Source organism: Brachypodium distachyon, chromosome 2, assembly GCF_000005505.3.
Source record: "Brachypodium distachyon strain Bd21 chromosome 2, Brachypodium_distachyon_v3.0, whole genome shotgun sequence".
Classification (NCBI taxonomy): Eukaryota; Viridiplantae; Streptophyta; class Magnoliopsida; order Poales; family Poaceae; genus Brachypodium; species Brachypodium distachyon.
Genome location: NC_016132.3, coordinates 22,098,838 through 22,125,293, shown reverse-complemented (window position 1 = coordinate 22,125,293; position 26,456 = coordinate 22,098,838). Strand labels below are relative to the sequence as shown.

The 26,456-nt window shown below is 42.1% G+C and overlaps 6 protein-coding genes across 8 annotated transcripts; 3 read left to right on the top strand and 3 right to left on the bottom strand.

Moving 5' to 3' along the window:
• The first annotated feature begins 2,983 nt into the window (after positions 1-2,983).
• On the top strand, positions 2,984-5,461 carry LOC100840727. Of its 3 annotated transcripts, none has more exons than XM_024460043.1 (3): positions 2,984-3,211; positions 3,806-3,915; positions 4,847-5,461. In XM_024460043.1, the coding sequence occupies exon 3, from the start codon at positions 4,879-4,881 to the stop codon at positions 5,170-5,172; it is 294 nt and encodes a 97-aa protein (XP_024315811.1). In that variant the 5' UTR covers positions 2,984-3,211; positions 3,806-3,915; positions 4,847-4,878; the 3' UTR covers positions 5,173-5,461. The 3 variants fall into 3 exon arrangements, with proteins under 3 accessions (XP_024315811.1, XP_010231333.1, XP_024315810.1); XM_010233031.3 differs by having other exon boundaries at positions 3,766-3,915; XM_024460042.1 differs by lacking the exon at positions 3,806-3,915 and having other exon boundaries at positions 2,985-3,211.
• Positions 5,462-5,694: 233 nt separating this feature from the next.
• On the bottom strand, positions 5,695-9,516 carry LOC100840215 (bifunctional aspartate aminotransferase and glutamate/aspartate-prephenate aminotransferase). The gene is made up of 10 exons (XM_003568338.4): positions 9,342-9,516; positions 9,011-9,236; positions 8,674-8,767; positions 8,474-8,577; positions 7,642-7,890; positions 7,424-7,537; positions 7,037-7,120; positions 6,347-6,517; positions 6,159-6,272; positions 5,695-6,032 (listed from the first exon to the last, which is right to left on the bottom strand). The coding sequence occupies exons 1-10, from the start codon at positions 9,437-9,439 to the stop codon at positions 5,742-5,744; spliced, it is 1,545 nt and encodes a 514-aa protein (XP_003568386.2). The 5' UTR covers positions 9,440-9,516; the 3' UTR covers positions 5,695-5,741.
• A 1,284-nt stretch (positions 9,517-10,800) lies between these two features.
• LOC100839913 (uncharacterized protein At5g49945) lies at positions 10,801-14,096 on the top strand. Its single transcript, XM_003568337.4, has 3 exons — positions 10,801-11,981; positions 13,228-13,431; positions 13,516-14,096. The coding sequence occupies exons 1-3, from the start codon at positions 10,947-10,949 to the stop codon at positions 13,741-13,743; spliced, it is 1,467 nt and encodes a 488-aa protein (XP_003568385.1). The 5' UTR covers positions 10,801-10,946; the 3' UTR covers positions 13,744-14,096.
• Positions 14,097-14,860: 764 nt separating this feature from the next.
• On the top strand, positions 14,861-16,554 carry LOC100839606 (transmembrane protein 18). Its single transcript, XM_003568336.4, has 4 exons — positions 14,861-15,085; positions 15,195-15,300; positions 15,961-16,109; positions 16,209-16,554. Exons 1-4 carry the CDS (start codon positions 14,945-14,947, stop codon positions 16,302-16,304), a joined length of 492 nt encoding a protein of 163 aa, XP_003568384.1. The 5' UTR covers positions 14,861-14,944; the 3' UTR covers positions 16,305-16,554.
• Positions 16,555-16,668: 114 nt separating this feature from the next.
• On the bottom strand, positions 16,669-23,577 carry LOC100839303 (embryogenesis-associated protein EMB8). Its single transcript, XM_003568335.4, has 14 exons — positions 23,168-23,577; positions 22,987-23,076; positions 22,362-22,429; positions 22,189-22,286; positions 21,996-22,085; positions 21,715-21,837; positions 21,553-21,630; positions 21,176-21,261; positions 19,543-19,591; positions 19,279-19,335; positions 18,041-18,171; positions 17,874-17,957; positions 17,374-17,440; positions 16,669-17,305 (listed from the first exon to the last, which is right to left on the bottom strand). Exons 1-14 carry the CDS (start codon positions 23,416-23,418, stop codon positions 16,802-16,804), a joined length of 1,776 nt encoding a protein of 591 aa, XP_003568383.1. The 5' UTR covers positions 23,419-23,577; the 3' UTR covers positions 16,669-16,801.
• A 483-nt stretch (positions 23,578-24,060) lies between these two features.
• Positions 24,061-25,984, bottom strand: LOC100838995 (subtilisin-like protease SBT3.17). The gene is made up of 3 exons (XM_003568334.3): positions 25,648-25,984; positions 25,361-25,458; positions 24,061-24,363 (listed from the first exon to the last, which is right to left on the bottom strand). Exons 1-3 carry the CDS (start codon positions 25,866-25,868, stop codon positions 24,263-24,265), a joined length of 420 nt encoding a protein of 139 aa, XP_003568382.1. The 5' UTR covers positions 25,869-25,984; the 3' UTR covers positions 24,061-24,262.
• Positions 25,985-26,456: the final 472 nt, after the last annotated feature.

Sequence of the window (26,456 nt, the reverse complement as noted above, 5' to 3'; positions counted from 1 at the left end):
CATTGCTTAAAGGCCCAGAATCCATACAAGACGTAATTAACCACGTCGAGACAGTGGGCAGCGTGTGACGTCGATATGTACTTAGTTCAGTACTTCTGCGTGGGTGCACATCTGTCGTGGTCGTGGCAAAGCACTCAGTCTTGTTTGGCCTGTATTTGGCTTAATTCTAAAGGAAGTAGTTGCTCGACCGAGCATGTTTTAGAGATGGATCGACCTCTTCTCGACAGCTCGAAAGTAGTTTGTCTCGTGTCTTTAAATACATTTCTTTATTCTCAAGATTTCATTTCATCAGACTTTGTGATTTCAGTTACCATAATGACGTAAGATCAGTTCTCGCAAAAAAATGACGTAAGATCAGTTCTCTATGAAAAACAAATGACACAAGATCAGTTATGATTACTCTAGCGCTATTTTTTTGTGAGTTCGGCTCGTTCATATTACTAACACAGTTTTTTTTAGCCTATATTACTAACACAATTGGAGACTTGGAGGGACAGGAAAGGCCTGCAACGAGCGAGATGCCCGTCCATCGGGACCAGTGATAAAACAGAAGACATCATATCGCCGTCTAGCTTTATAGAAAAAGCCAGCACAAAGGTCATTGTCACAAGATTTAAACATGCTGAAGAGATCAGCTTACAATACATAGAATTTAACATCGTGTCCGGCCAACAGAAGGAAACAAGAAGGGCAAGAAAAACATAAAAGCTTAAGAGTGAAAAGTCTTGAGAGCTCCCACCACCGAATCCACGGTACGTTTTTGTCGTTGGTTCGAACATCCTACCTGCATGAGTGCTTCGGGATGATCGACTCATGGTAATCTTATTGCGTGCAAGCAAGACGGAGCGTTCAGCTTAGCAACGCAAAACAAACCCAGGTCAGCTTCCTATAGCCTGGACCTAGGACCTAGGATAATTGCCATGAAGTGAGCAAACGACTCGGGGTTCCAGCCTTCCAGCTGCGCTGAAGTTTATCCTAAACCATAACACAACTCCATGGGCGTCTTTGGTCCCTTGTCCCGCGTTAGGCCCGCACCCGCAATGCTTTTTTTTTTTTTGCTCGTTTGGCTTCCTGGGCCTGCACCCGCACCTGCAGCCCATCTGCAAAAAATAGCCCCTCAGCCAGGACGCGGGATACGCCCAGATCGGCCGTTTTTTGGCTGCAGGCTCTCGTGCCTCTCTTCGTCGACATTCTCTCTTCCTCTCAATCGCCGATCTGCTGGCCCGCCATTCCGCCGCCTGCCGCCCGCCTGCTGCACATCCTCTGCCGCATGTCTCTTGCCGGCCCCATCTCGCCGCCGCAGCCCGCCGCCTCCCATCTCGCCGCCGGCGCCCGCCGCTCCCATCTCGGTGCTCGACAGCCACGCGCCGTCCCCATCTTGCTGCTCAACGGCCGCACCCAACGTCCTCTCCGAGCACCCCCATCTCATCGCTGCTTCGTCACAGCTGCAGCTCCCGCATGCAGCGGAAACCAAACAGCGGGCTGCAACCTGAATTTGCATCCGGCTGCAGCAAGCCAGCTGCCGTATCCCCGTGCGGTGCGAGCGGTGCCCTGGCAGGCGACCAAACATGCCCCATATGAATCTAGCTAGAGGGCACAAAAAATATGGTTGGTCAAGTCTAGTCCCCACATAGGGCACAATGCCCACCCCCACGGTTCGGTCACTGGACGGAACCTCTCCCACGCCATTTGCCGCATGAAAAAAATAAATAAGGAATGCCAGGTAATTGCAGCGCAATAGCCTCGTCAAGGATATTAAGATAAATGGATTTGTAGTGAAGATCATGAAGCTATCAATCCTAGGAGAACACATCATCTAACCCAGAAAGGGAGCCAGGTCCAGGGACCGACAAAGATCGCTCCACTCAAAGGATTCTTGAGGGCTAAAAGTCTCATGGAACATAATGATCTCCACCCTTGTGGCGCCGTCACCAAGGTGGACTGAGAAAAGGAGATGGCAAAATTAAGGGTAAGGAAACAAGTCATAGAGAGGGGAAGTCTCATGCCACCGGTCTACCAAAATCTCGTGTAGATCACCCACAACCAACCCCGTGGCAAACATCGATAGAGGAGTGGTGCTCGCTCTTTTGGATGCCCCCTACTCATGGTTGGTGTAAGCAGCTAGGATTTTGGAACTTTAATTAAGCAAGCCATTAAACTGATTATGCATTATGAAAATGACAGAAATAAAACTTTATCTATATAAAATCCTTTAAGCCCGTTTGTCTCTTATGAAACATTTGGTTAAATTTATCCAGTGGCCTGGAAATTTTTATGGAGCGCTCATTTTGTATTACAAACCATTAATTTTTCATAATTTATGGAACGCATTTGACCCACAAATAATAGTAATACATAAAAAAAATTAAGGATCCAAACACCATAAGAAACACATTCACTTTTTAACTTCCTCGGCAACGCTGCTATGGTGGATATGGCACGACGATCCCTCTGGTCATCGTTCTTATGGAGTAGTGGACAGTGGATTTGGTTTTGCCTTTCTGTTTTGCAAACGGTATTCATGTCTTGGTGCGTCTTCTCCAATAATCAACGAGGTTCGGTCAGTTTTGGCTTTGTTGTGGAGTTAGTGATGTTAGGTCTTTCTTTTATCTATTTGCCTGTATCTGAGGTGATCATCTAGTCCTTTTTGTAGCCTTCTTCTTGGGGATGGAGGTTTATTTCTCAAATCACTGTCACCGACGTCTACTAGTTGCTATATCAACTTGTTTTTTCATGCTCCGACGTGGTTTGGAAGTTTAGAGACAACATCGAGCTTTGCTCACGACGCACCATCGACATGTGTAGGAGAAATATGAAGTCGTTTCCCCCCAATATTTGTGTCATTTAAAAAAAAATAGGGTAGTGTAAGAGCTGGCTGTTTTCTCTTTTTTTTTGGGACCAAGTAAGAGTTTGGCTGGTTTAATACATGACGTAGTCTTACGAATGAAGAAAGGAAAAAACCTGGTGCAGTTTACCCTTTGACTCGGATTAGATAAGGGCCATGGGTCAATGATCTCGTACATCTCCTGGAGCCCATATGCCGTCGGTGTCCAGAATCAGATCCTAGTATTTCTCACCTCCAAGGCACAAACGGAAAATACAAGTCCCTCCTGACCTCCTCTCCACCGCACCAAGATCGATCTGTCTTCAACTCACCCAAACTACGGTTCTGTGGGCATCCCCTGGAGCAACTGCAAAAGCGGCGAAAAAGGTGATCTTTTCTACTTCTCATCGCGCCTAATCGCTGCAAAAGTAGCTCGAGATTCGATTTTTCTTTTTACCACCTATTTTTATCAACCAGATTCACCTGCGATTTCCCTTCGGGGATAGCTTTGGGCCACGAGGCCTGTTTTCTCAAGATCGTCTGTAAATTATCGGGTCTTGTTCATTCCGACGGAAGATGCCGTTTCTCTTTGATACGCTTTGTGTTATTCGACTAATTTTGAACTGGTAATTTAGGGTATGGAGTTGCTCCCTCGTGCCGCACTTTTGCGTTTAGTTTCGCTCTAGATTAGATTGGAATCCCTCCTAACTTCCTAGTTTCTGCTTACCTGGCTATTCTGAATTTTGAGAGCTAGATTCTAATGCTAATTCCCCTATATTACTTGACCTAGAGAGATAATGATGCAATCTGTACGCAGGAAGTTATACTCCGAATATATCTGCGGGTGCTCTTATGATTAGTTTGGAATCTGTTCCATTGTTTCGCTGCTATGATTGGCTTGTTTAGACTTAATGAAACTTGCCTTTTCGCGATGCCTTTAGGTGTATAATTGAAGCAAGGAAGTACTTTTTGTTTCTTTAGACTATCGGGTCCATATCATCCTCGTATCAGACAGCATCAATGTGTGAGAGAGAAGATTTCGCTGCTTCAACTCAATGAGGATCAGAGAGATGTCTATATAGATGCTTCCTGTAAGCAACGCATTTTACACATCGTCTCTTTTGATATTGTTCATCCTGATAGAGTGTGTTTGGTGAATCTCCTAGCTTGAGAGAAAGGGTGGCACATGTTTAGGTGCTCAATCTTAATTCTCCACTTATAATCGAGGAACTCTATTTGCATTACCTATACTGTATTTCATCTTGGGATGTACAGCTCAATGGCTGCTTCTAATTTACTGGGATTTTTTTTTCCTTTGCGCTAATACTAACATCTTGGGTGGTTGAAACATTTTTGTGTATTCATTGTCATACCCACTGGCATCCTGAGTCCTGCGTCGAAATTGTATGTATATATCAGTAAATGTCTAGATGATACAGTCCCTGCCGTTGCTTACAGGCAGACCAGATGTGTTAATTTCCTTTTTGTATAAATGGGCTCTCTGGGTTGTATGAATGATCCCTAAACATGTGTCAATTGTAATTCCTTTCAAAATTTCTGAGCTGCATAGCTATTATTCTGTGTGTCATGGACCACCCATAACCCATGGTAACAAGTATTATGCTACTACTTGCCATAACCTATGGTGCAGCATGGTACCATAACCTATGGTGCAGCATTGTAGCTATTATCTGATAACACATTAACCTATTTCTTCCGTAAAAGTTAAATCCCGTGTTATATGTTTGGTTACCACATCAGTTATTACTGAAGCAATTAGAACTGTTCATTCTCTATGAAGCAAGATTATTACTGTTTAAAACTATGTCTGGAAGTTTGTTGGGATAGATGTTTGTTACTGTTTTCATGATATGTCAACATGACAATTCTTGTTTCTATGTATCCGCCAGTGTTTTTTTTCTCTGTCGCTGGTCACCCAAGGTATATTGCCCATGATGCTAGTTGAAATGGAATATGATGTTTTAACGAAATATTCTCTAACTATTGTTCACTCCATTGCAGTAGTAACTGTCAGTTTCAGCTAGACGGTAATCATGAGTCTCGCTTGTCTCGTATGCCATGGCATGAACAGCTCCTCGCACTCTCTTAGAAGCTACTCAGTGTCGAGTTCAGAGGAGGAGAATCGATGTGGAGCTGTTGTTTCCTGCTTAACTCGGAGAATACCAACAGCGGGATCTGCTAGTGTCGGGACATCAAAGGTGACCCCCTTTCCATCCATCGCGACTGGTCAAGGCACCGAGGGCACTCCTCGCCTTCAACGAAGCCGTGCTGTGTCCAGGGACCTTGTCCGAGACTGGAATTTTGATGAAGCTGTTGTCACAAACTAGAGTTGGCATCAACAGTTCCCTTACTCAGGAGATTTCATCATTTAGTGTACATTTTTTTGCTAGTATACTGTATACATCTGGAGATCCATGTTTATCAGTACTTATTAAGTTGCTGGGAATTTGCTCAAGAGGGATGGTACTTCTCCTGAGCAGCCGTGTAGTAATATGACTTTCAAGCTGTGTAGGTAGAATAAATTTTATGCTATCTCCCTATTTCAAAAGGTCAGTATGTTATCTTGCACTTCTCTGTATATCATGAAATATCTAATTTTGTATAATTGCTGGCAAATGGCCTTCTGAAATGTGATGTGTTGCTGCCAACGTTTCCTTGCCACATGATTGATTATGCTGCAGTGATTTTTTGACCTGCTGTTTCTGTATCGACTCTGTATTGACAGTATGATGCCAGCATCAGTAGTCATCTGCATTCTACATTTTCGCTGATAAAATACTGAAAAAGAAGGATATTGAGCATAATTTTACATTGGCATTGCAAAGCCACCTTTTTTGCAACACAAAAACTACTTTAAACATCTCATGTTATGAAAAACAAAATATCATTTTCATTTCTAACTTGCAGGTGAAAACATTGATGAGGTTTGTTGCTCGAAGATACCAGTTAAAAAAGTTGAAACAAAACAGATCCTCTGCAAGTTTGCCAAAAAGAAAAGAAAAAATGGGTGGTGAACTCGAATATGGCATTTCTGGTGAAAATGGCATTCAACCAACAACGGGGGGCTGAGCAGAGCCATTGCTTCTTTTATCTTCTCCATTGCAGCTTGTAGTGTCGACAGTGCTGCAGCATAGGAAATACGAACGCCCTTGTTATCTCCAAATGCATCCCCAGGGACAAGCGCGACCTGTAATGCAGTAGAAAACACTTTAAGATACCTAGATATAAACTGATCTTCTACTCCGTATATTTCTTTTGAGGAACAAACGTGGGCTTTTGAGGAACATACGTGGGCTTTTGAGGAAAATCTTACCTGCGCCTTTTCTAGCAGGAACATGCAGAGGGTCTCAGAATCCTTGATAGTGCCAAAACCTTCTACCTCGGATCCGTAGTAGGAGCTGAAGTCGATGAACAAATAGAAGGCACCCTGTATTGAAAACTTAGCAACCTTCCTCCTATCTATATATATGTCACATAGTCTCAAAGAGTACCATCAACTACCTTAGGTTCTGATATTTTGACTCCTGGCAGTTCCCTGAAACTTCTTACAAGGTAATCCCGACGCTCCTGGAATGCTTTGACCATGGTTGAAACTGCTTCACCACCGGCATAACCTAGATTCAAAGCTGCAAGACCTGCCTTCTGTGATATATTACTGGCACCAGATGTGAACTGTAGTAAACATGGCACTATCATCAAGGCGATAGAAAATTTGAGGTTGAAGATCTGTGAGTAAATTTCTATAGATCATCACGCACTGTATTCTTTGGGGATCAAAATGAGTTCTGCATCACTATGGTTCTATACTTATAAATTATAATTAGTAGAGATGCTGGACCTAATGCTGTTGTTTAAATAACTCAGAGATCTCAACGCTGCATTATACTGACAATGAATTGGTAACTTATAATTATAAATACATTATGCTGCTGGAATTAAGGATGTAAACTCAAACTCAGATTAATTTTTCTTTGGTGAGCTGAACCTACATTTCAACAATTAACACCAAATGAAGAAAAAAAGGCGATACTAAATAGGAAATTAGGAAGTTGCAACATTCTGTGGCAGATATGGTAGTCATGCACATGGAGAGAGTATACAGTATACACAGGGAGAATGGATTTTGTACATGCAAGAGGCAATTGCTTGGGTTATGAGTTTAGATGAAGGAAAAGAGAGATGAATACCCGCCTGGCTTTGGACTTTTCCACAGGCTGAGACAAAATGTTTAGGGGCAGCTAAGTATCCAAGTCGCCAACCTGTCATAGCAAAAGCCTATAAAATGTATGACCATTAGATATTTAAAATACTTGAGTTTGAGCTAAACCATGCATTCTAGAAACCAAAGAATTGAGTGAACATGGACATGTGTTCTTCAGTTATCAAGTTTCATTTGGGAGAATACCTGATACCTTAAAGACATAAAAGGAGGACTCAAATACTAATTTTCAAAAACAGGCCATGTACATTCGAAAACTTATTTGTCATTTTTGTAGCGATGGACTACATAAGCACGTTACAGCCCTACTGATTGAGCCAAACAGAGAGAGAGAAGAAAACAAAAAGGCTTGTAATTACCTTAGAAAACCCATTTACAGTTAACGTTCTTTCCCACATTCCAGGCAATGCTGCAAAGCTTGTGTGTTTAGCAGGATGATAGATAATATGCTCATAGATCTCATCAGATAAAACCTGGAAAATCCTTATCAGTGTGATACATCAACAATCTTAATGCAGTGCGGAAGCAAAAGAAGTAAAATAATATGAAAAGCATACAAAAGATCAAAGGTGCAGACCAGGAGCCTAGGATGCTTCTTGACTATATCAGCAATCTCCTCAAGCAGCTCCCTAGGATACACAGACCCTGTTGGATTAGATGGGGAGCATAGAATCAAGAGCCTTGAATTTTCATTGACCACTGAGGCAAGTGACTCTGGCTTTAGAAGGAAATTGTCCGATATGCTTGTAGGGAGGATCACTGGTGTTGCACCAGCCAATCTAGCCATTTCAGGATAGCTGACCCAAAATGGTGCTGGTATCAAAACCTAAAATGAGAAAAAAAAATTAAACAATGCTCAAATAAGGGGATGAAGGCTATAGTTACAAGTCTTGTTTGCTCCAGACTAAGCTAAAATTATCTGCAGTTCAACCAAGAAGAATTAAGAAATTAGTTAGACTTGTATGGATTTTTTAGAAATAGAATATGAGTAGAAGAGAATGCATTTAAGATGTCGTTCTCATCCATCTAATGGCTTTGTAGAGAGACAAGATTATAAGAACAATAAGGAGAAAAGGCATGCTTGATCAACTTAAGCTATATTTGCAGTTTAACAAAAAAGAATGAAGCAGTCCACTAACTTCAAAGGATTGAAATAACAAAAAGACTACAGGATAAGCACTTGGTGCTGCTGTTTTCATGGATATTTAAAAAAAAATATCCCACCTACGGATACACAATAATGAGAAGGCCTGTTTGATCAGCCTTATTAAGATATAATTGCAGTTTCACAAAAATAAATAAAGCGACCAGCTAACTTCCAAGGACTGAAAATAACAAAAGTGACTTAGTATGCTGGTTGTGAAAATGTTTCTCTTGAAAAATTGCGACGGAAGATATGACAACTTTACCTCATCACCAGGTGAGCAAACAGCAAGCACAGCTTGCGTAATGCACTGCTTGGCTCCATTGCTCACTAGCACCTGATCAGGGCTGTAGGATAGACCATTGTCCTCTGGATATTGAAAACCAAACATACAGAAAGTCAATACGACCACTTATGGAATCTGGATATCGTGCAAATTAGAAATTCATCTGCTCGTGCACTCACCCTGAAGCTTGTTGCAAATAGCCTTCCTCAGCTCCATAGTCCCAGCATTAGGCGTGTACCTTGTAAAGCCATCCTTCACTGCATTCATCCCAGCCTGGACAAACCAAAATGTTAAATCCAACTTGGTACAATGCAATAATCTGGAGTTCTGTCTCGCAATTTTCTCGATACTCACTGTGGTTAAGCTGACTAGCAACTTTACAGTTTGACCTAACACTAAGAAACATTTTGCTAATTAAGACCCGAGCCGTTCCGCGATCCAGGCAAATGGAGAACACCGTTCCTTACTTGCTTCCCCACTTCACTTTGCCAAAAAATAACCAAGAGCGGCGTTCACCTCGGAGATCGCTGCCGGCGTGTCGAAGTCCGGCTCCCCGGCGGCAAGGCCGATGACGGGCACCCCGGCCTGCCGCAGCGCGCTGGCCTGGTCGGTGATGGCCATGGTCTTGGACGGCCGAAGCGCGCTCACCCGCGGGCTGATGGACGTATCCACCGCTTCCGCCCTCACAACCGCCATCCTGGACTTCCCCGTCGCCTGCTTCCCCTGCCACTCGCACGACGCTCTGCAACCAACGAACAAGGCGGCCTTGAGCAAATGGGCATGGAGCTATGGACAGATTAAGCTAGATATGCAGAGCGGTGGAGAGGGAGAGACTGCTGCGACTCACCTGGAGAAGGAGACGGAACCTGTGCTGAGGGAAGGTTTGGTTGGAAGGGTGAAAGCCGACGACGAAGAGGAAGAGGTGGAGAGGGAAGAGAAGGCCATTGGAGGTGGTGGTTCTTTGTGAAGTTGCAGGTCGGGTTACAGTAGTTGGGCAGGGAAGCGTGCTGGCGGGGATAGGTGACTAGGTGGGGTCATGACCGTGGTTTTTCTTTTTCTTGCCGTCGCAACCGTGATTTTTACAAACAAAAGATAAACCGTGATTTTACAGCCTCCTCCCTCAGTTTTTTTGAAGTCGTTCCGTTCTTTTTTATATCTTGTATTAAGTTTTGTGTACTAGAAGATGTATATCATACCGGGTTTTTACGGTACCTTCATTCTTTATTATTATTTTCGATCCATAAAAAATGAACAACATTTTTCATGGAGGAAGTATCTTTTCTACGAGATGTACTAATTTGTGTACTACGGAGATATATATCACGGCGGGGTTGATAAAACTAATTTAAAATTATAAATGTTGAAAAGAGAAATTGATGGAATATTCATTTGTTTAACAAAACCAAATTAAAATTATGAATCTTGTATTTTTTACGGATTTGGTTAAGCTTTAAAAGGTTTGACTTAAGATAAATTAAAACATCTTGTAAAGAGTAATAACTCGAGTATTTGTCTGATTAACAAGAGTTGCATAGTTGATCACGTAGAATCGCCATTTTGAATATTACTCCCCACATTTCTTTTTATAAAATGTTCTATCTTTGTTCTTAATTAAATGAGAAATTTCATAGAACCACATTTGTTTTGTGCCTAGGTTTCACGGAACCACATTAGTTATACTTCTCTTCGGACGAACGATCTCACAAAATCCAAATCTGCTAGATTAAGCCATTTGACAATGTTTCTGACAGTGGCCCCGCATGTCATATACTTACTATTCTTTTAGATCTTTTACTATTTTAAAGAAATTTTAGATCTTTTATTCCAATATTTTTTGAGTTGGTACACTTGAAACTATAGACTACTGTGTCAAAGAAATGGTTGAAAACTCATGTATTCAAAGACCGTAACACAAATCGTTATAGCATGAGGTGGTATGTGAAAAAACGTGCATTGCAATGAACATTGGAAAATCAATGACCTCCGTAGGATTTGAGCTAGCATGACTCTATGGGATTCATCTCCACGAGTGCGTTTGAGGATTTGGATTATGCAAGTCACTTATTTACATACGGAAGAAGTATATTTATTTATCGCAGAAAAGAATATTTAACCGTAAGTGTGCCAATCTCTGAATTTATCAGTGAAACGATCACACATTGGAATTGGAACTCTTGCACGTTTTGCTTAACCGGCAGGAAAAGAAAATTTCTCAATCGTCGTAGTACCAACTAAAATTGCATAGCCCAATTTCGTAATTTATCAGATCGGATCCATCCAACGATGAACAACTCCCATAGTCCCATTGCTCCACGGATCTCTGACCTTTATCTCCCAGCCTTTCGTACTCACCGCCGGCTGCGCCAGTCCTTCCCTTTCCCTCCCTCTTCATCGTCTTCTCCGTACCACCTACCCGGAAAAGGAGGGGATCTCTCCTTCCGCCTCCTCATCCATGGCGGCGGCGAGCTGGATCCGGCTCCCACGCGCCACTCTCATCCTGCTCCTACTCGCCCTCCACCTCTCCCTCTCTCTCGCCGCCCAGTTCGAGGGGTTCGACTCCGACGAGCTCCCCTCCGCCTCTGCCGCCGACCTCGCATCCTCCGCCGATGACGACGAGGAACTCGACCTCGAAGTTGACCTCCCGCCTCCTCCGCGCATCTCCCTCTCCACCGCCGCTCCTTCTCCTCCCGTGACCACTACCACTGCCGCAAACCCTAATCTTAACCCCAGCCCCACACCCACGCCTCCGAATCCCACTCCGTCCCTCGATTTCTGGGACGAGGACGAGTTCGAGGGCATCCCTGTCCCAGAAGGCGCAATCTCTGACGAATCCTCCACGCCGGCCGACGCCAGCCCGTCAGATCCCTCTTCTGAAGACGCGGCCGAGGCCTTGCCGGCCCCGCCAAGGCGGCCAGCGGAGCTCATCCGCGCGTTCTCCATCGAGATCGCCTGCGTCAGCTTCCTGATCTGCTTCCTGCTCAACTACTTCACTGGGAAGCGGCAGAACGAGGCGATCGCGCTGGCCTGGGCCACCAAGTTCGCCACAAGAGACTCCATCTTCGACAAGAACTTCAGCCTCCTCGGCACCGGCGACGGAAAGGATACGCCGCTCCTGCTGAAGGAAGGGCAGGACGTGTTCAAGTTCTACGCCAGCGGTAGGCGGTTCTGCCAGGGGATGCTCGCCACCATGGAGATGCGCGCACGGCACGACCTGCTGTCCAAGCTGGTGGAGCTGGTGTTCCCCAGGAAGGACACCATCACGTTCGAGGTGGTGATGAACGAGGAAGCTATGGACCACGTGATGGTGGCTGTGGCAAGGAAGAGGGTGGCCAAGGCGATGCAGAAGGAGGAGAGGGATCTGCAAAAGTTTGCCTCTGTTATCACTTCGGCACCTGCTGGTAGGAAGTGGGTTGCAGATGAGCTTGCAGTGGTGGCCGAGTCAAAGGAGGTTGCTGGGGATATGATTACTGAGGCGGTCCTAGATCAGGTGAGGAATTACCTCCATTCAGAATTTTGCTTTTATACATTTAACTGAACTAGATAAATGGCCCAGGTAACATAGTTAACATAGATAATTGTAATGAGATGTGCTGCTGACTTTGGATTTTTTTTAATGAAAGTATTATCGGTGATCTCCATTAAAACGGTCTGGTATAACTTTTGAATTATTTAAGTTAGCCCAGAAGGAGAAAGATGGAATGTTACTCATTTGAGAACCCATCACACCTCTTGGAATGAAGTCATTAATCATAGACATGGAATTTGGATGCAGTGTATATTAGATAATTTGTAAATTACTAAATTTAGCTTCTAGGTTCCAGGAGAATCAGCTTCAAATGAATTCCCTTTTTTATAACTGATATTCCTTCTGGTTAGCATCTTATAAGATATTATATTGGTGCTATCTTATGAGGTGATAGGAAGAATCATGCATTTTGTTGTTGGTAATAATAATTTTATGACAACAAAAATATTGTGCCATGGTGTCTTTGATGTCTTTAAATAAGGTCCTGTCGATTTTGAACATGCCACATTTGTTTTGGGCATGATTTTTTGGGTAGCGTTTGCACTTATGGAGATTTTGGTACATGATGAAGTCTCATTTGGATATGGAGGAATATCTTGAACTTTTACTCCCTAGTTCAGTCATGCTTGACTTGTATCTATGATCGAAGTACTCCCTCCTTCCCAAATTATAGGTCATTTTAGAAGGAAAAAAGACGAATACCAAGGAGATCATGCGTGATTGCGAAAGCATCGGTATCCACTTACATTTAAACGATATGCAAGTTTGCGAGCGAGCTAACCACAGGATTAACAGCCCATGGGCCTTCAAGGCGCTCCATGCGGAAGACCGGGATCTGGGAAGGCAAAAGAATAAGAGACTTAACATGCCTCCAATAGCCATGGGCTGCAGGCCAACCAAAAGAAGTGCATGCATGCTTTACTTAATTAGACCTAAAACGACCTCCTTTGTGGGCTTTTTTTTAGAAACTATAACAACCTATATATTGGGAAGGAGGGAGTAACTCTAAAACTTAAATAGTGCAAGATTAGATCTACGTTGTAAGCACCACCTGAGCTTAAGATTGGCTAAATGAGCTTACATAATACCATCAGTGGATGGAACCTATTCTGAGCTTATTATATTTAAATAAGCCTTTACCATGATTAAGCGATGCTGAATAGTAGCCTACATCTATATAATGCAACTCACAATTCTTTCTCTGCAGGTGCTTGGTGAGAAAGCATTCGAGAAATTTGGGAAGTGGTTCATCTCACTTCATTTTTCAGATCAACTGGCAGGCTCTTACAAGAAAGTCCTCGCGTTCAAGTTTGTGCTTCCAGATGCAAACAACATGGCTGAAATGACAAGATTAGTTGCTCTTGTGCCATTCTACATTGATTTGATTGGACGTTACAAGCTCAGCTCACATGTAATTACCATCCTTGTCCCTTCCTCTCGGTTCACCTTGGTCTTAGTTATATGGTCTAAATCTTCCTGTCCATGCTAATTGCAGGCCCGCTCGAAAACTGATGCTGCTAGAACAAAGGCTGCTCAGGAAGCTTTCAGGGAACTTCAGGGTGTCAGGCAGGAGGCTCTGCAGAGGAAAAAGGCTGAAAAGAAAAAGCTTCTGGAAGAGGCAGAGGCCAAATTGAGCGCAGAGGTGCTCCGCAAGAAAGAGGAGAAAGAAAGGTCTCGTCAGATGAAGAAGGGGATGCCCAAAGTTAAGATGCTCCGTTCCTAAATGGCTATTGCCTTCCGCTGTTCGCTCGCTGATTAGCCTATAGTTCAGCATCTGCTCGACTCTTCGGTGTTCCAGTTTTGAGCCATCAGATTTCCCTGTTCTGAGAATCAAGCAAAAGAAAGGAGGAGAAAATGCCAACACGTGCTCTGTCGAAGGCTGATTGTCCTTGCGCGTTAGTTCTGTCTATCTGAATTGGCCACACAGCAGCTCATTTGTAAGCACGCTTGAAACGCGATTCCATGTTCTGCCGTGTGATACATTGATAGATCTGTGCTACCATGTTTGCTGATAATGTTAAATTTGTGCGTATCTTCTGCTGCCAGAATAATAAATCTGTTTTATCAGCGATGCAATAAACATGCGGCCGTGTAATTCATTCTGGCAATAACCAGCGATGCAAAGCATGTTTTGGCCGTGGCAAGAAGGTCGCCAGCCCGAGGACAAGCGCGTTCAAGAGCATCTCCAATAGTTTTTGTTCATTTATTTATGGAAAGTGCATTTCATTAGCTGTATGTTAAGTGTTGGTAAATTTGTCGATGTACTTTATCTGTCCCATAATTTTTGTCGTTGTTTTAGTTTAAATTAGAATTATGGGACCGAAAAAGTATGAGTTTTTGATAATGTGGCACATGTTAAATAAAAAAGAAGAAACCAATTGCATGTAGATTAACATTGGCGACAAGTATTTAGGAACGGAGGGAGTATAATTTATTGGGTGATGTGGACATTTTTTATATTACAACTTAGATTTGAAATAAATCTAGAAAAATCGAGCTGCATAGGCTGGAGGAGGAGTATCGGATCGGACCGTCGGAGGAATAATTAATGCGTGGGGTTGAAGACGAACCTGAGGCTCGATTCAATGGCGCGCATTAGGAACTACTAGGGGCTGTTTTGTTTTAGCCCAACATTGCCATGCCAAAAATTTAGTTGCCAAAATACTGGTGAAGGTTTTGTTTGCTCGTGATTTGATAAATTATGATCATAAAAATGAACTAGAGTCACAAAATAGCATTCCCAAGTCAAAAATTACCAATCACCAAACAAATTGACGAAAAAATTGGCTTGGGGTGCACTTTGGCAACAATCAAACACACCCTAAAATACGGAACTGCCAGGCTCGAAAAAAAATACGGAACTGCTAGATCTGAGCGTATAGTTCATCTCTCTTGCTCGGCCGCACGCCGCCGCGTGCCATCCAATGGAGGAGGTGCAGGCCGCCGTGACGGCGCACCTGGACCAGGTCTCCGGCCTCGTCCAGGCGCTCTCCTACGAGCTCCGCCGCGGGATCGGCCCCGCCGCTGACAGCCTGCTCGCTTTCGTCCACGCCGTCGACTGGACGGTACCCACCCCTCCCCAACTGGAGATCACACAGCAGTCCTTTTTGCCCCCCTATTTTTCTCCCTTATTGGAGCATGGAACTGATTAATCCGCGTTCTTCGCGTGTTCAGGAGCCATGGCTGATGTGCTTGATGGCATTCCATGCGAGTCTGCTGCTGGCCGTTGTCCGGCTGAGGAGGAATGCCAACCTACAGTTCTTCCTCTTGTTTCTTGCCTGTGAGTTCTCTTTGCTTCGTCCGTCCTCTGGGACTGGCTAGTAGTCAGTAGTACGTTACTGCCGGGAGTCAGCACAGAGATGATAGGGTTCTTCTATCTGGAGCAACATTTATTTGATTATGATTTCCTTCTTGCTTTTCCTTTTTAAGATTTCGTTAGGAACATATGCGGTCCCCTCCCAGTGCTGGTGCTTCCCGTTTTGTTGAGCTATATATATGCTTTGGTAGTTTGGTGCCATTTTATTTGGATTCTTTGTCTTTGTGTAAAATGGAACATAACTAAATTCAGTCTATAGTGGTGATTTTCGATTAGGATAGTCTTATTAGAATATGGACCAATAATTGGCTAATAGCCTCCAGCAGTATCACTTTTTTTTAAATCTAATGCATGTTTCACTAATGTATTACACAAATGGGAGCCCATTATGTACTCGGTTCGGTGTAGTCGCAAGTCTTTCTAGCTCTTTACCACAAGAATCAAGGTGCGGCAAAATGACCACTCAACCTTATTTCACACCTCATATCTTGTCACTAATAAAAAACATTGAAGATACTAAGTGAACTTAAAAAAAATACTAACTGAACGGTGTTGATAGGAATATAGGACCAGACCTTTCGATCTGCCCGCCTTCTGATTGGTTACATGGATTCCTGTTTGCAGATTCAGGAGTGTATCTAGCTGAAAAGATAAACATCTACCTAGCAGAGCACTGGAAGAGCTTCGCCAGCAGGAATTACTTTGACCGTTCCGGAGTTTTCATTTCTATTGTCTGGTCTGCCCCCCTTATCTTCATATCTATCGTCACTGTGGTTAGTACATGTCCTGATGTAGCACTTTCTGTTACTTAGAATTCATGATCTATCTGCGGCTCAGCTTTGTTTACGTTCTGAACTTTGGGATCATTACAGGTTAGCTCTCTCATTACATTATGTCAGTTGATGGTGAAATGGAAGAGAGCGGAACTAAGGCATCGGGTTCGGCTTGCGCGCGACAAGCAGGAATGACAAAGTCCTATCCTGGTAGATGTTGATCGCCATCAGTGTTTAGATCTTGGAAGGATGCCCAAGAATCAAGTACCGTAAATGCTTGATCTGCTATCAACCTAGCATGTAATCTTTAGCCGCTCTTTGTTGTTAGTGGTATATTTCTAAGAAAATGTTGTATCTGGCTCTATCTTATTTTGTTTGTAGTCACACTGTATGACCAGGGGATGTGATTTTCTTTGATACTGAATATGATACATTTGCAAAACCACTTCTTGGTATAAATCTTCCGTAAAAAGATTAATGAAACATATTGGATTAAATTCCATTACATACGAGAGACTCAGAAAACAAGAACAAAGGAATAACTGGGCCAAGCAAAGTGTGGTATGCCATAACTTTATCTTTTATTTATCTCCTCAAGCACTGTTGGACAAATAAATATGTGCATCACTGGTTCTGACAATAATTTTACATATTATAAACAAATTTGTGTCTGAAGAAACATGACAATTTCTTTAGCTTCTTATCCACTTTGCTAGTAAAGAATTCCTGAGCTTTTTCCTAAACAAGATAAAACCTAGGGCACAGAGCAAGGGCCAAGATGTTACCACAGCAATGTAAGCAAGCCACCAGACTGACCTCCCTTGGGATCGAATGAGCTGGTTAATGGATTTCTTAACAGGAGCCATGACATCTTGGATTTTATCTATGGAGAGCTCTTCTCGCTGCTCTTGTGACCCTACAGGGCCTTGGGCAGGTGTTACATTATTTTCTGAGCTGCTTCTGTTCTTCACAGTACTGTGACACTCATCCTGTAACTCTGTGGTGACTCCATTTTGTTGTACATCAACAATGCCATCACTTGGTTCTGTTTTGTGGACAATTTGGTTATTCGAGGAGTCCCGTATGTCGGTATCCTCATTTGTTAGTGCAGCTACCATTCCGTCTTCCATGAAATTAACATATGGGCCCTTATCAATGGATGATTCTAACGAGGAGTGCATTCCATGTTCTTGGGTCTGCATTCAAATATGACATGTTATATCATGTTACCAAAGATGACCTATAATCTATTAATAATCATCACCTTTGGCCGATGCATGCAAGGACTATCATGGAGAGCAGAGAGAAACTCAGAAACAGGTTCCACCCACCTATAAAACACACAGATCAACAGACTGAATGTCAAGCATTATCGGATTATGCCATATATAGAATGCTAAGAGTCCCATCAAAACTAAAAAGAAAGGTATGAATGGAAAGCAAAACTGAAGAGTTGCGGTTAGAAGGACACAATTTTTGTTCCTGTCCCTGTCCCTGCCCAATGCAATTACATGCAGTATACAATTCATGCACTTGTATAGCCTAATACAATATGTAGAGATTGTGTATGCACGCATTTTCAATTTTGTTCACGTAAATGCATTAGACATTTTAAACTTTAATAAACACACATACAGTCCCTCATTCCTTGTGGAGGTTACAGCACTTTCCAAATCCTTATACAAGTTCCTTAGGTGAAGGGAAGAAACAACGGAACATTTTTGTACTACGAGTAACTTTTTATGAAATGAAAAAAAAACTTACCATAGTCTTCCAGCAGTTAGGCCTTGAAAAAAACCAAGATGCCCACCATTAGGTGTGGTTGCCAAAACAACATTTTTATTCGCCCTAAATCATAAAATGTGGACCTCATAAATACAGAAAACTAGAAATGTTCAAGATAGTAAACTTCTGTAAGACAAATTGCTTGCCTGCATTCGTCCCAAGGAATGGCCTCCCTTGTGCAAAGGGGGTCATCTAAAGCACTGATACAGAGCAAGGGAACAGACACACTACCAATATAGTTTGCACTGCTGCACCGACGGTAAAATGTGTCCACTGTCTGGAAAAATGATTAGTCAGTGCAAATGTTTTTTTTACTAGAACTATGTGATACCTAAACTCTTACAACCACGGGAGGGGAAAATAGCAATTCCAATGAACAAAATGTGACTTCAAAGATTTATGGCATTATTGTAGAGTTGATCGGCTCAATCATTTTCTTTTGGAACCCAGACTAACTCACCTATTTGGTTTGAATCTAGAATGTATACACACTACAGTCATATTTGACTTGGGACTGCCTGATATTCCTAAAAATGGTTAACCCATCATCCCTGATTGTGCTTCCTTGCAATGAATGCCACAACTAATATATCAATTTTATTCTCCTTTCCCCATGAAAAAACTGCAAAGCCCATAGCTCAAATCCTTGCAGCTGGTGGCAATCACCGAAAATGCAAACCCCGCAAAGCTTATTATTACTATAACTACCAGCATCATGCATCCATCAAAGGATGAAAGTGAATATGAGTTATTCCATACTTTACAGCTACTATTCGTTGCAACATTTGTTTTCTACTACCTCCGTTTCAAAATACAAGACGTGATGCATACCAAAACGTCTTGTATTTCGAAACAGAGGTAGTACATACCTCCTAAACGAATGAGTTGAACTTGAAATTTGGCATGTTTAACATACAATATTGTTTTTAGAATTTCGAATTTTTTTAAATGTCGTCTTCATGAAGTTTTCACTGTAATGTGGTTCCACTGGATACTTCCTCTTGAAAAGAATGCAGATTCAGACGATGTTACTGGTGAGGCCACAAAAGCCATAATTCATAACAAATCTCATGACCTCAATACTATCATATCCTGCACTTTGAAGCGCTAGCTTATGAGAAATTAGAATTCAAGATTACATTCCCTCCTAATCAAAAATTTAGGGAAGGTGTACAATCGGTTTTCTGCTTGAACCAAAGAAATGTGATTTTACATCATTTAATTCTAACACTAATTATTAAATAATCATGCACATATTCTATCAAGTAGTAATGACAGAAGTGAATTTTGATGCAACTCATAATTCTAACCATGGAATATGAATATTTAGCTGATTGCTGAGAGCTACAGTGTGCAGACACTAGCATTAGAAGAAAAAAAATACCTCGTACTTCGCAACGACGCAAGTGGCATGATGGTCAAATTCCCGGGTAGAGCGTGACTGATGAGAAGGGAAAAAGAAAGGATAAGCACAATCCTTTTTAACGACCAGCAAATTTATTCAAAAGTAGTGCTATTGTTGCTTATATGAACTCCAATATTCTTGATTTTTATGCGAACTGAATACCATATTATTATGAATTTACGTAAACTCATGTGCACCATATGACTATGAGAAAATAGACCGGCAAGTTAGCATACTGCATACCGTACTAATAGCTTCCCAATTTGCAAGTCGTGCCAAGATTGGTTGGTGTCTGCAAAAAGACAGAAAAAAAATGCAAAAACAGATTTTAACTTACTGGCTTGGCCACACTGTTACACAATATGGCGAAGCACTAATATGTTGTATAGCTTATGCTTATGAATAACTCATTGCATGGGATCATGTCAAAAGGTTTTAGAAGTTATTATCACACTGTTTTCTGTTTATCTGTAGTTGCACTTGCACCATTTCTACGGTTGTACTATAGGAGAACCTGTCGATCAAAAGTAAGAATTTGCTATAGCACCAGTCCTTGCCTAAATTTAAGGCATAGATCAATTAACAAGCACAAGATTCAAATAGCAAAACTGCTAACAAATACTCCAATTATTGCAAACTTGAGTTCATATAACCTACTTTATTGAGTTCAGTCTGGGCTCTGGACCTTTCCTGGAGTAATCAAGTAGCTTGCCAGTTCAGTTAGTCTGTGGTGACAACTAGTTCGTCCATACACTATCTTTACACTTATAAAGATCTCAATGGCGGCGGCAGTCCGTTGCGTTCAAACCATTCAAATGATTGAATTATTTGATCTAAAATCAAAACAGTTTTTACTCTTATTATAAAGATTACTCTTATAAAAATCTCGATTGGTGGTATCAATCCATCATGTTCAAACCATTCAGACGACATCAGGATGAATTATTTGATCTAAAAATCAAAACGAATGATAATAGAACATTATCTTTCAATATGTAATTCATTTTGTTCCAAGTCCATAGCAAGTAGCAAAACACATGAATTGTGCTAGTTGTATTATAGAATGCATGGATCGTTTTGAGTCAACCATTCTGAACCGAAGCAAAAAAAAAAATGCCTCAACTGAGACATGGTCAACAAAAATTACAGAGCTACCGCGTTACTAGAGAAACAAGGAAGCAACCCAGTTAACCAGCAAATCATATATATGTTGTCTCCAAGCAGCATCTCTTCATAGGATGTCCACAGAGTTTTGAACAGTTTGATTTATTTTTTCTCACAAGCGGCGATTTCACTCCTACAAATGACAAATTTATACAGCCGTTTCATCTCTACTCGTTCATATCACGCCACCAATTGACAAATGTGAATACAAAGAAACCAAATCTGTGTAGCAGTGTTATAGTGATTACAATCACCTGGACTTGATTGCTTGCACCTACAATACGGAAACTGACCAAGTCCATAGATCTACAGGGGCTAGGGGATCCCATGACCATTGTGACCATGAGCTCCACAATAATATCTCCTGACAATTTGCCCACAAAGAAAAAAGTTTCAACTAGGACCAAAAGAGTCGTTTGAATGACTATATCATGAATGCTTGCTGCAAGGACTAAGGTCAAAAATGAAAACTATCAATCACCATTGAAGTTTGTTAGTTCATAACTCAACCAAGGAGCATCAATTTGGTTTAAAAAGTTCACAATTGTCTCCAGGGACTATTTTAGTGAGGAGTTGCAAAGAAAGATCTCCTAAAGAGATTTAGATAGGTTTGACCAAAATAAATAATAAACATGAAAATGGTATATTCCAGAATCAATAAATCTTGCTTGGCACCAAAATATAATGTTTAAATGTTTATCAAGGAACATACAGCTTTGCATATCCTTTGAGACCAATTGCAAGAGCCCTATCATAAAAACGCTGCACAAGCTTACGAGAAATAAATCTGTTGGTCACCTGCAACATTGAAGTGGTAGACCAAGTTATTATGATATAGAGCAATTCAAAGTGCAAGTGTAGTATTAGTAAGTCAAAGCCCTAGGAGGGTGTTGTTTGCCGTTTATTTAATTAAGACACTGAGGGAAGGGTGTGCAAATAGAAAAACAATGATGTTATGTGAATATTAAGTATAGACTTGTAGTACAGTTGAGACTCAAATCAAAGTATTCCTATATAAAGAAAATACTAAAATCAGAACCACCAGATGTTTAAAAATTCTGCTTTATCTGTTAACTTTGGCCCACTGACCAGAAGATCCCAGGGTGAACAAATAGATGCAGCACCAGCTACAGGAGTACTTTCACCCTCTTCTCCAAGATATTTGACCTGAATGGTCAATTAATACAAGTAAAGAATTGAAATAGGTTTTAGAAACTTAATTGTTTTAAACAAATCGATAACAAGTTCTACCAGAATATTGGCACCAATGCTTGTCCCAACAGTGAATAGCGGAGCCTCCGGATACTTTTGATGAATGTAATTAACAACTTCATGAATATCTTCCGTCCATCCGGCATTGTAAAAGCAATCGGACTGCCAGACAAAAAATATCAAGAGTTGGGAAAAAAATGCAAGCTGAACATTTCCAGCCTCTTATGCCGGTAGTGTTCTTTTGTGTGTCAGAGCATACATTCAAGGTTTGACAAGTACATCATTGATTTTCATAAGATTTGTTGCATGAGAGCTCTTACAGTTATGGAGATGCCACCCAGACCTCTGTGATTGCTTACAACCACGTTCCATCCTTTACTCGCCATAGAAAAGACCAAGTGTTTCACATACTGCAACACACCACTGCCTCTTGTTAAAAAGCAACTAATGAAGGTAGCATAACGCCTACACCAAGCATCAGATCGTCAACTTCCAGAGCAAATCACAACTTACAGCAGCAGTAGAATCACTAGTTAATCCAGGTATCACAAGAACAAGCGGTGTTGAATCATCATTAGAGATAATTTCATCACAAGAACCAACAACTGCATCTGCACACATAGCACAAATGGTCAGGCATCCCCTTGCGTGCTGAGCAATCTCAAACTATCTAAAATCCTCAGAACCTTCAGAGCCAAAGGCTAGTAACCAATCCAAAGCAATGGTTCCACCATCATGAACTGTGTACAGCTGCCTGCAATACAAAGAGTTCAATCAATGTGACTAACCAGAATTTTCATAAGTATTGCTAAAGTGATAGCTCCAACTTTATCTTGTGAGGTTCAAACACACATGGTTATCTGACATATACAGGTAATGTTTCCTCAGTATGTTGTAAAATTGCTCAAATCCAAACAACAGGACAGCCAAACAGTTTCTAGAACTTCTAAAAACTACTCTTGCCTCCCTACAACGTCTCCATATATATCACAATTATCGAATACTTGTAGTGCACATATGCAGCAGAGTTCTAATCCTTCTCATCTTCTGGAAATGTGTGGAGCAATCATATAAACAGCCGAACTGAGTCTAATAGCAACATAACAATTAACTCAAAAATCTCACACCAAATGTACAGTCACAATGTATAAGCTTAGATGGGGGACACTACAAGCAAATGCCTCATTTCCTTTTTCTTTTTTTTTTGCGGGTAAAAAAAAATGCCTCATTTCCGACAGGTATTTACTTAGTTCCTGCTCGGAATGTTGTATTTTTTGTGGGAGGGCTGATATTTAGTTCAACTCAACCTACCTTCTGTACGTTAACGAAGGCGGTCTCCCCCAGATGCCCAGGAACAGTGTCTGCAGATGAGGGCTCGCCAGCCACGGCGTCGCCAGATACCTACGCGACCGAAAATTCACAATATTGGGATAATGACAAATCCAGTTCCTTCTAATTGAGACGAATCCAAAAGCCGGAAATCTGGTCGCACCTGCCGTGGAGGGAGCGGCACTTGGAGGCGACGCGATGGTAAACCTGTGAGTCGGGGTGGAACGTGAGGGCAACGCGGCCGCCGCGGAGGCCGCGGAGCAGGTCGCCGAGGACGTGGAGCTCCAGGAAGCGGTACAGGAAGGCGGAGGCAAGGACGAGGGCGGCGAGCGCGTAGTGCGCAGGCGGCACCAGCGCCGCCGCGCGGAGCAGCAGCTCGCCAGCCGACTCGTCGGCGGCGGCCGCGACCGCCATCGGTTTGGTATCGGTATGGACGAGGCGTCGCCGCGCTGAGATGCGAGAGCGAGGGGAGTGATTCGAGCCCGGTTGCAGCTTACGACTGGTAGCGCGCTGCCATGGACGGTCAGAGACGTGAGCCGTTTTGTCGGTTTATTAGCAAGGGAATGAACGATCAGCGGGCCTCGCCTTGCGATGAACATGCCGGTGGAAGGAGAGTAGGAAAGGGAAACCGAGTTTTACATGTAATCTAGCCACCTCCGTTCCAAAATACTCCGTATAAGATTTTGTAGTTTCCTACAAGTCAAACATCTTAAATTTTGACCAAGTTTATATAATAAGATATCAACATCTAAAAATATATTTTAGTTTTATTAAATCCATCAAGATCAATATCTTCATGGTACACTTATTTGATATTGTAAATGTTAGCATATACTTCACTACTTTAATAAGTTTGACTTAGAACAAACTAGAACATCTTGTGTTTTGAAATGAAGGGACTATGCAATATATTTTGATGAACTGAGAGCAACGTATGGAGTCTAGTTCGATATACGTTACAAAGTCGTCAAAAGCATATAGTATATGGAGTCTAGTTCGATATACGTTACAAAGTCGTCAAAAGCATATAGTATATGAAAACAAATTGAGGCCACATTGTATCAAATAAGCTGATTTATTTGCAATCATAACTGTATCAAACTCATACGCATTATGCATGTTCTTTACACACTTCATTTAAAATGTATCCATTAGAAATACTTGTGGATACATCTCTTATTTTTACAATACAGCCATGAGATGCATCCATCACACCATTCTTCATACTAGAACAAAAGCCTACTCAGGCAGTCAGGCTTCACATAAGTCCAATGCTATGCGTTGCGCCGGCATGTCCACCACCAGTTCCATGGAGCTGGTAAGTCTGGCTCGCGACAACCTGAAGAACACCTGGTTGCTCTGCAAACCAGGAACCAACAGGCAAGTTAGTTTAGAAAAAGCCTCTAAACAGAAAGCATATATTGCTTATCGAACGGGAAACTTCAGCACATCCAGTACAAAAGGCTTCTAGTCAGATGAGACAAGCATATATACAGTACAGAAATCTTAATAGATTAATGATGAATGTGAGTACAACAGAAATCCAGTCTTTAGAATTGATAAGCGCGTGCCAGTAAAATGCATTAGCATCACATATCATGTTAGAAGAATTGAAGTGAAACCATCATGACCATGAGGAATGGAAGTTGGCACATGCAATTCCAACAAATGAACAAACATAAATCCTGTTTCACAAGGAAAATCTATATTTGACCAAGAGTTAAAATCGGAAATATATCATCCACCAAGCCTCGTAACCGTAGGATAATATATTTGATTTAGTCAGACAGATACCAATGTTCATATGAAGTGACAAGACTGAATCTTGTAACCATAAATATAGCACCAAACCCGTACACAATTTTGCTTTGCACATGTTTCAGAGGGGTCCCTGATATAGGCAGGATGAATGCATTACAGATCTAGACTACTCCCTCCGACCGGTATTACTTGTCTCATATTTGCCCAAATACGGATGTATCTATGTGTAAAAAGCGTCTAGATACATGTAATATTTCGACAAGTAATTCCGATCGGAGGGAGTAGCAAATTTTGCTTTGCACATGTTTCAGAGGGGTATGGTAGCTTTTTGATATCCTACAACATTACCAAGAGCCTAGAGAGTGAGCACCAATTATTTACAGCTTGGGGTTGATTTTACACTACGAGTTGAAGTGATCTGGCAGCTACATTCTACTCCATAATTGTGTAACACCATATGTTTTGTTTTCAATAGGAAATGGAACCTCTGATGGGCATCAATTGCTTCAATGCAACTAAATTCCACAGTACGCATTTTTATTCCAGTAGTACAGCGGAAGGACGACTGGAAGTCCAGAAAATAGAAGGCACTCACTCTTGAGGTCCTCGACCTGCTCGGGGGTGAGCTTGGCAGAGAAGCCACTGGCAGCGTGCTTGTAGTGGTAGAGGACCGCGTCCTTCGCCTTCTCCTCGCTGCCAAATTTTCCAGATATCAGCAGATAGTAACATACAACGAAATGTCCCAAGAGTAAAGGGAACAAATTCAAGATCCAGAAGGTCCAACTAAATCGGATCCCCAAAGACCCAAATTCTACAAGCGGGCACCCCAGATGGCGCAAATCAAAGCCAGGAAGCCGTGGATTCGGTTCGACTCGACGGTACCTGCCGAGGACGGGGGCGAGGGTGCGGATGTGGAACTCCTCGGCGTCGGCGCTCTCGGGGCGGTCCACGTAGACGATGTGCACGGCCGCCACCGGCGCCGCGGGTGCCTGCTCGGGCTCGGCCGCCATGGCGATCTCAACGAGGGAGGCTGCTGCTACTGCTGCGAGGAAGAGGACGACGAGCGGAGAGTTTCGGAGATGAGGCGGGGATTTGGCCTTCATTGCCGTCGATGTTCGAGGTGGTTTTCGTCTTTAATGACCCTGTGAGCGCGTGTCCCCCTTGGTCTCTCCGCGTTCTTGGCTTCTTTTGCCTTCTAGGCGAAGTTTCTTGGGAGACGATTCTATTCTGCCGACGATCAGCACTGAGTACTTTACTTTGACCGTAAAGGTTTTCAGACACAAGGTGTTTACAAACAAACAAAACTTCCTACTCTTCTCTTACAATTGCAGCTTGTTTGGCACCGATCATTTGAGCCTATCAATCAAATTGTTTGGTTGGCACGGAATTAGTCACAGGAGTTGAATCTCAAATTTTATGAAATCACATTATAACTAATCCTAATTATTTTCAAAAAGGCATCATTGGAATTGTTTCTTACTCTACAAATTCATACGGTAGACAAACATAATTTCTGTACACGAAATTCAAATTCAAATTCAACCAAATGAAATGCTATCAAAAATTGGATTTCATTTCATTTGATAGAAATGAAATGAAAGGATGTATGCCAAACGAGTTGTTATGTATTACTTCCTTATAGTTTCTAAACATTTGTATGTGCCATCATTTTCAAGCACAAAAAGCTAGAG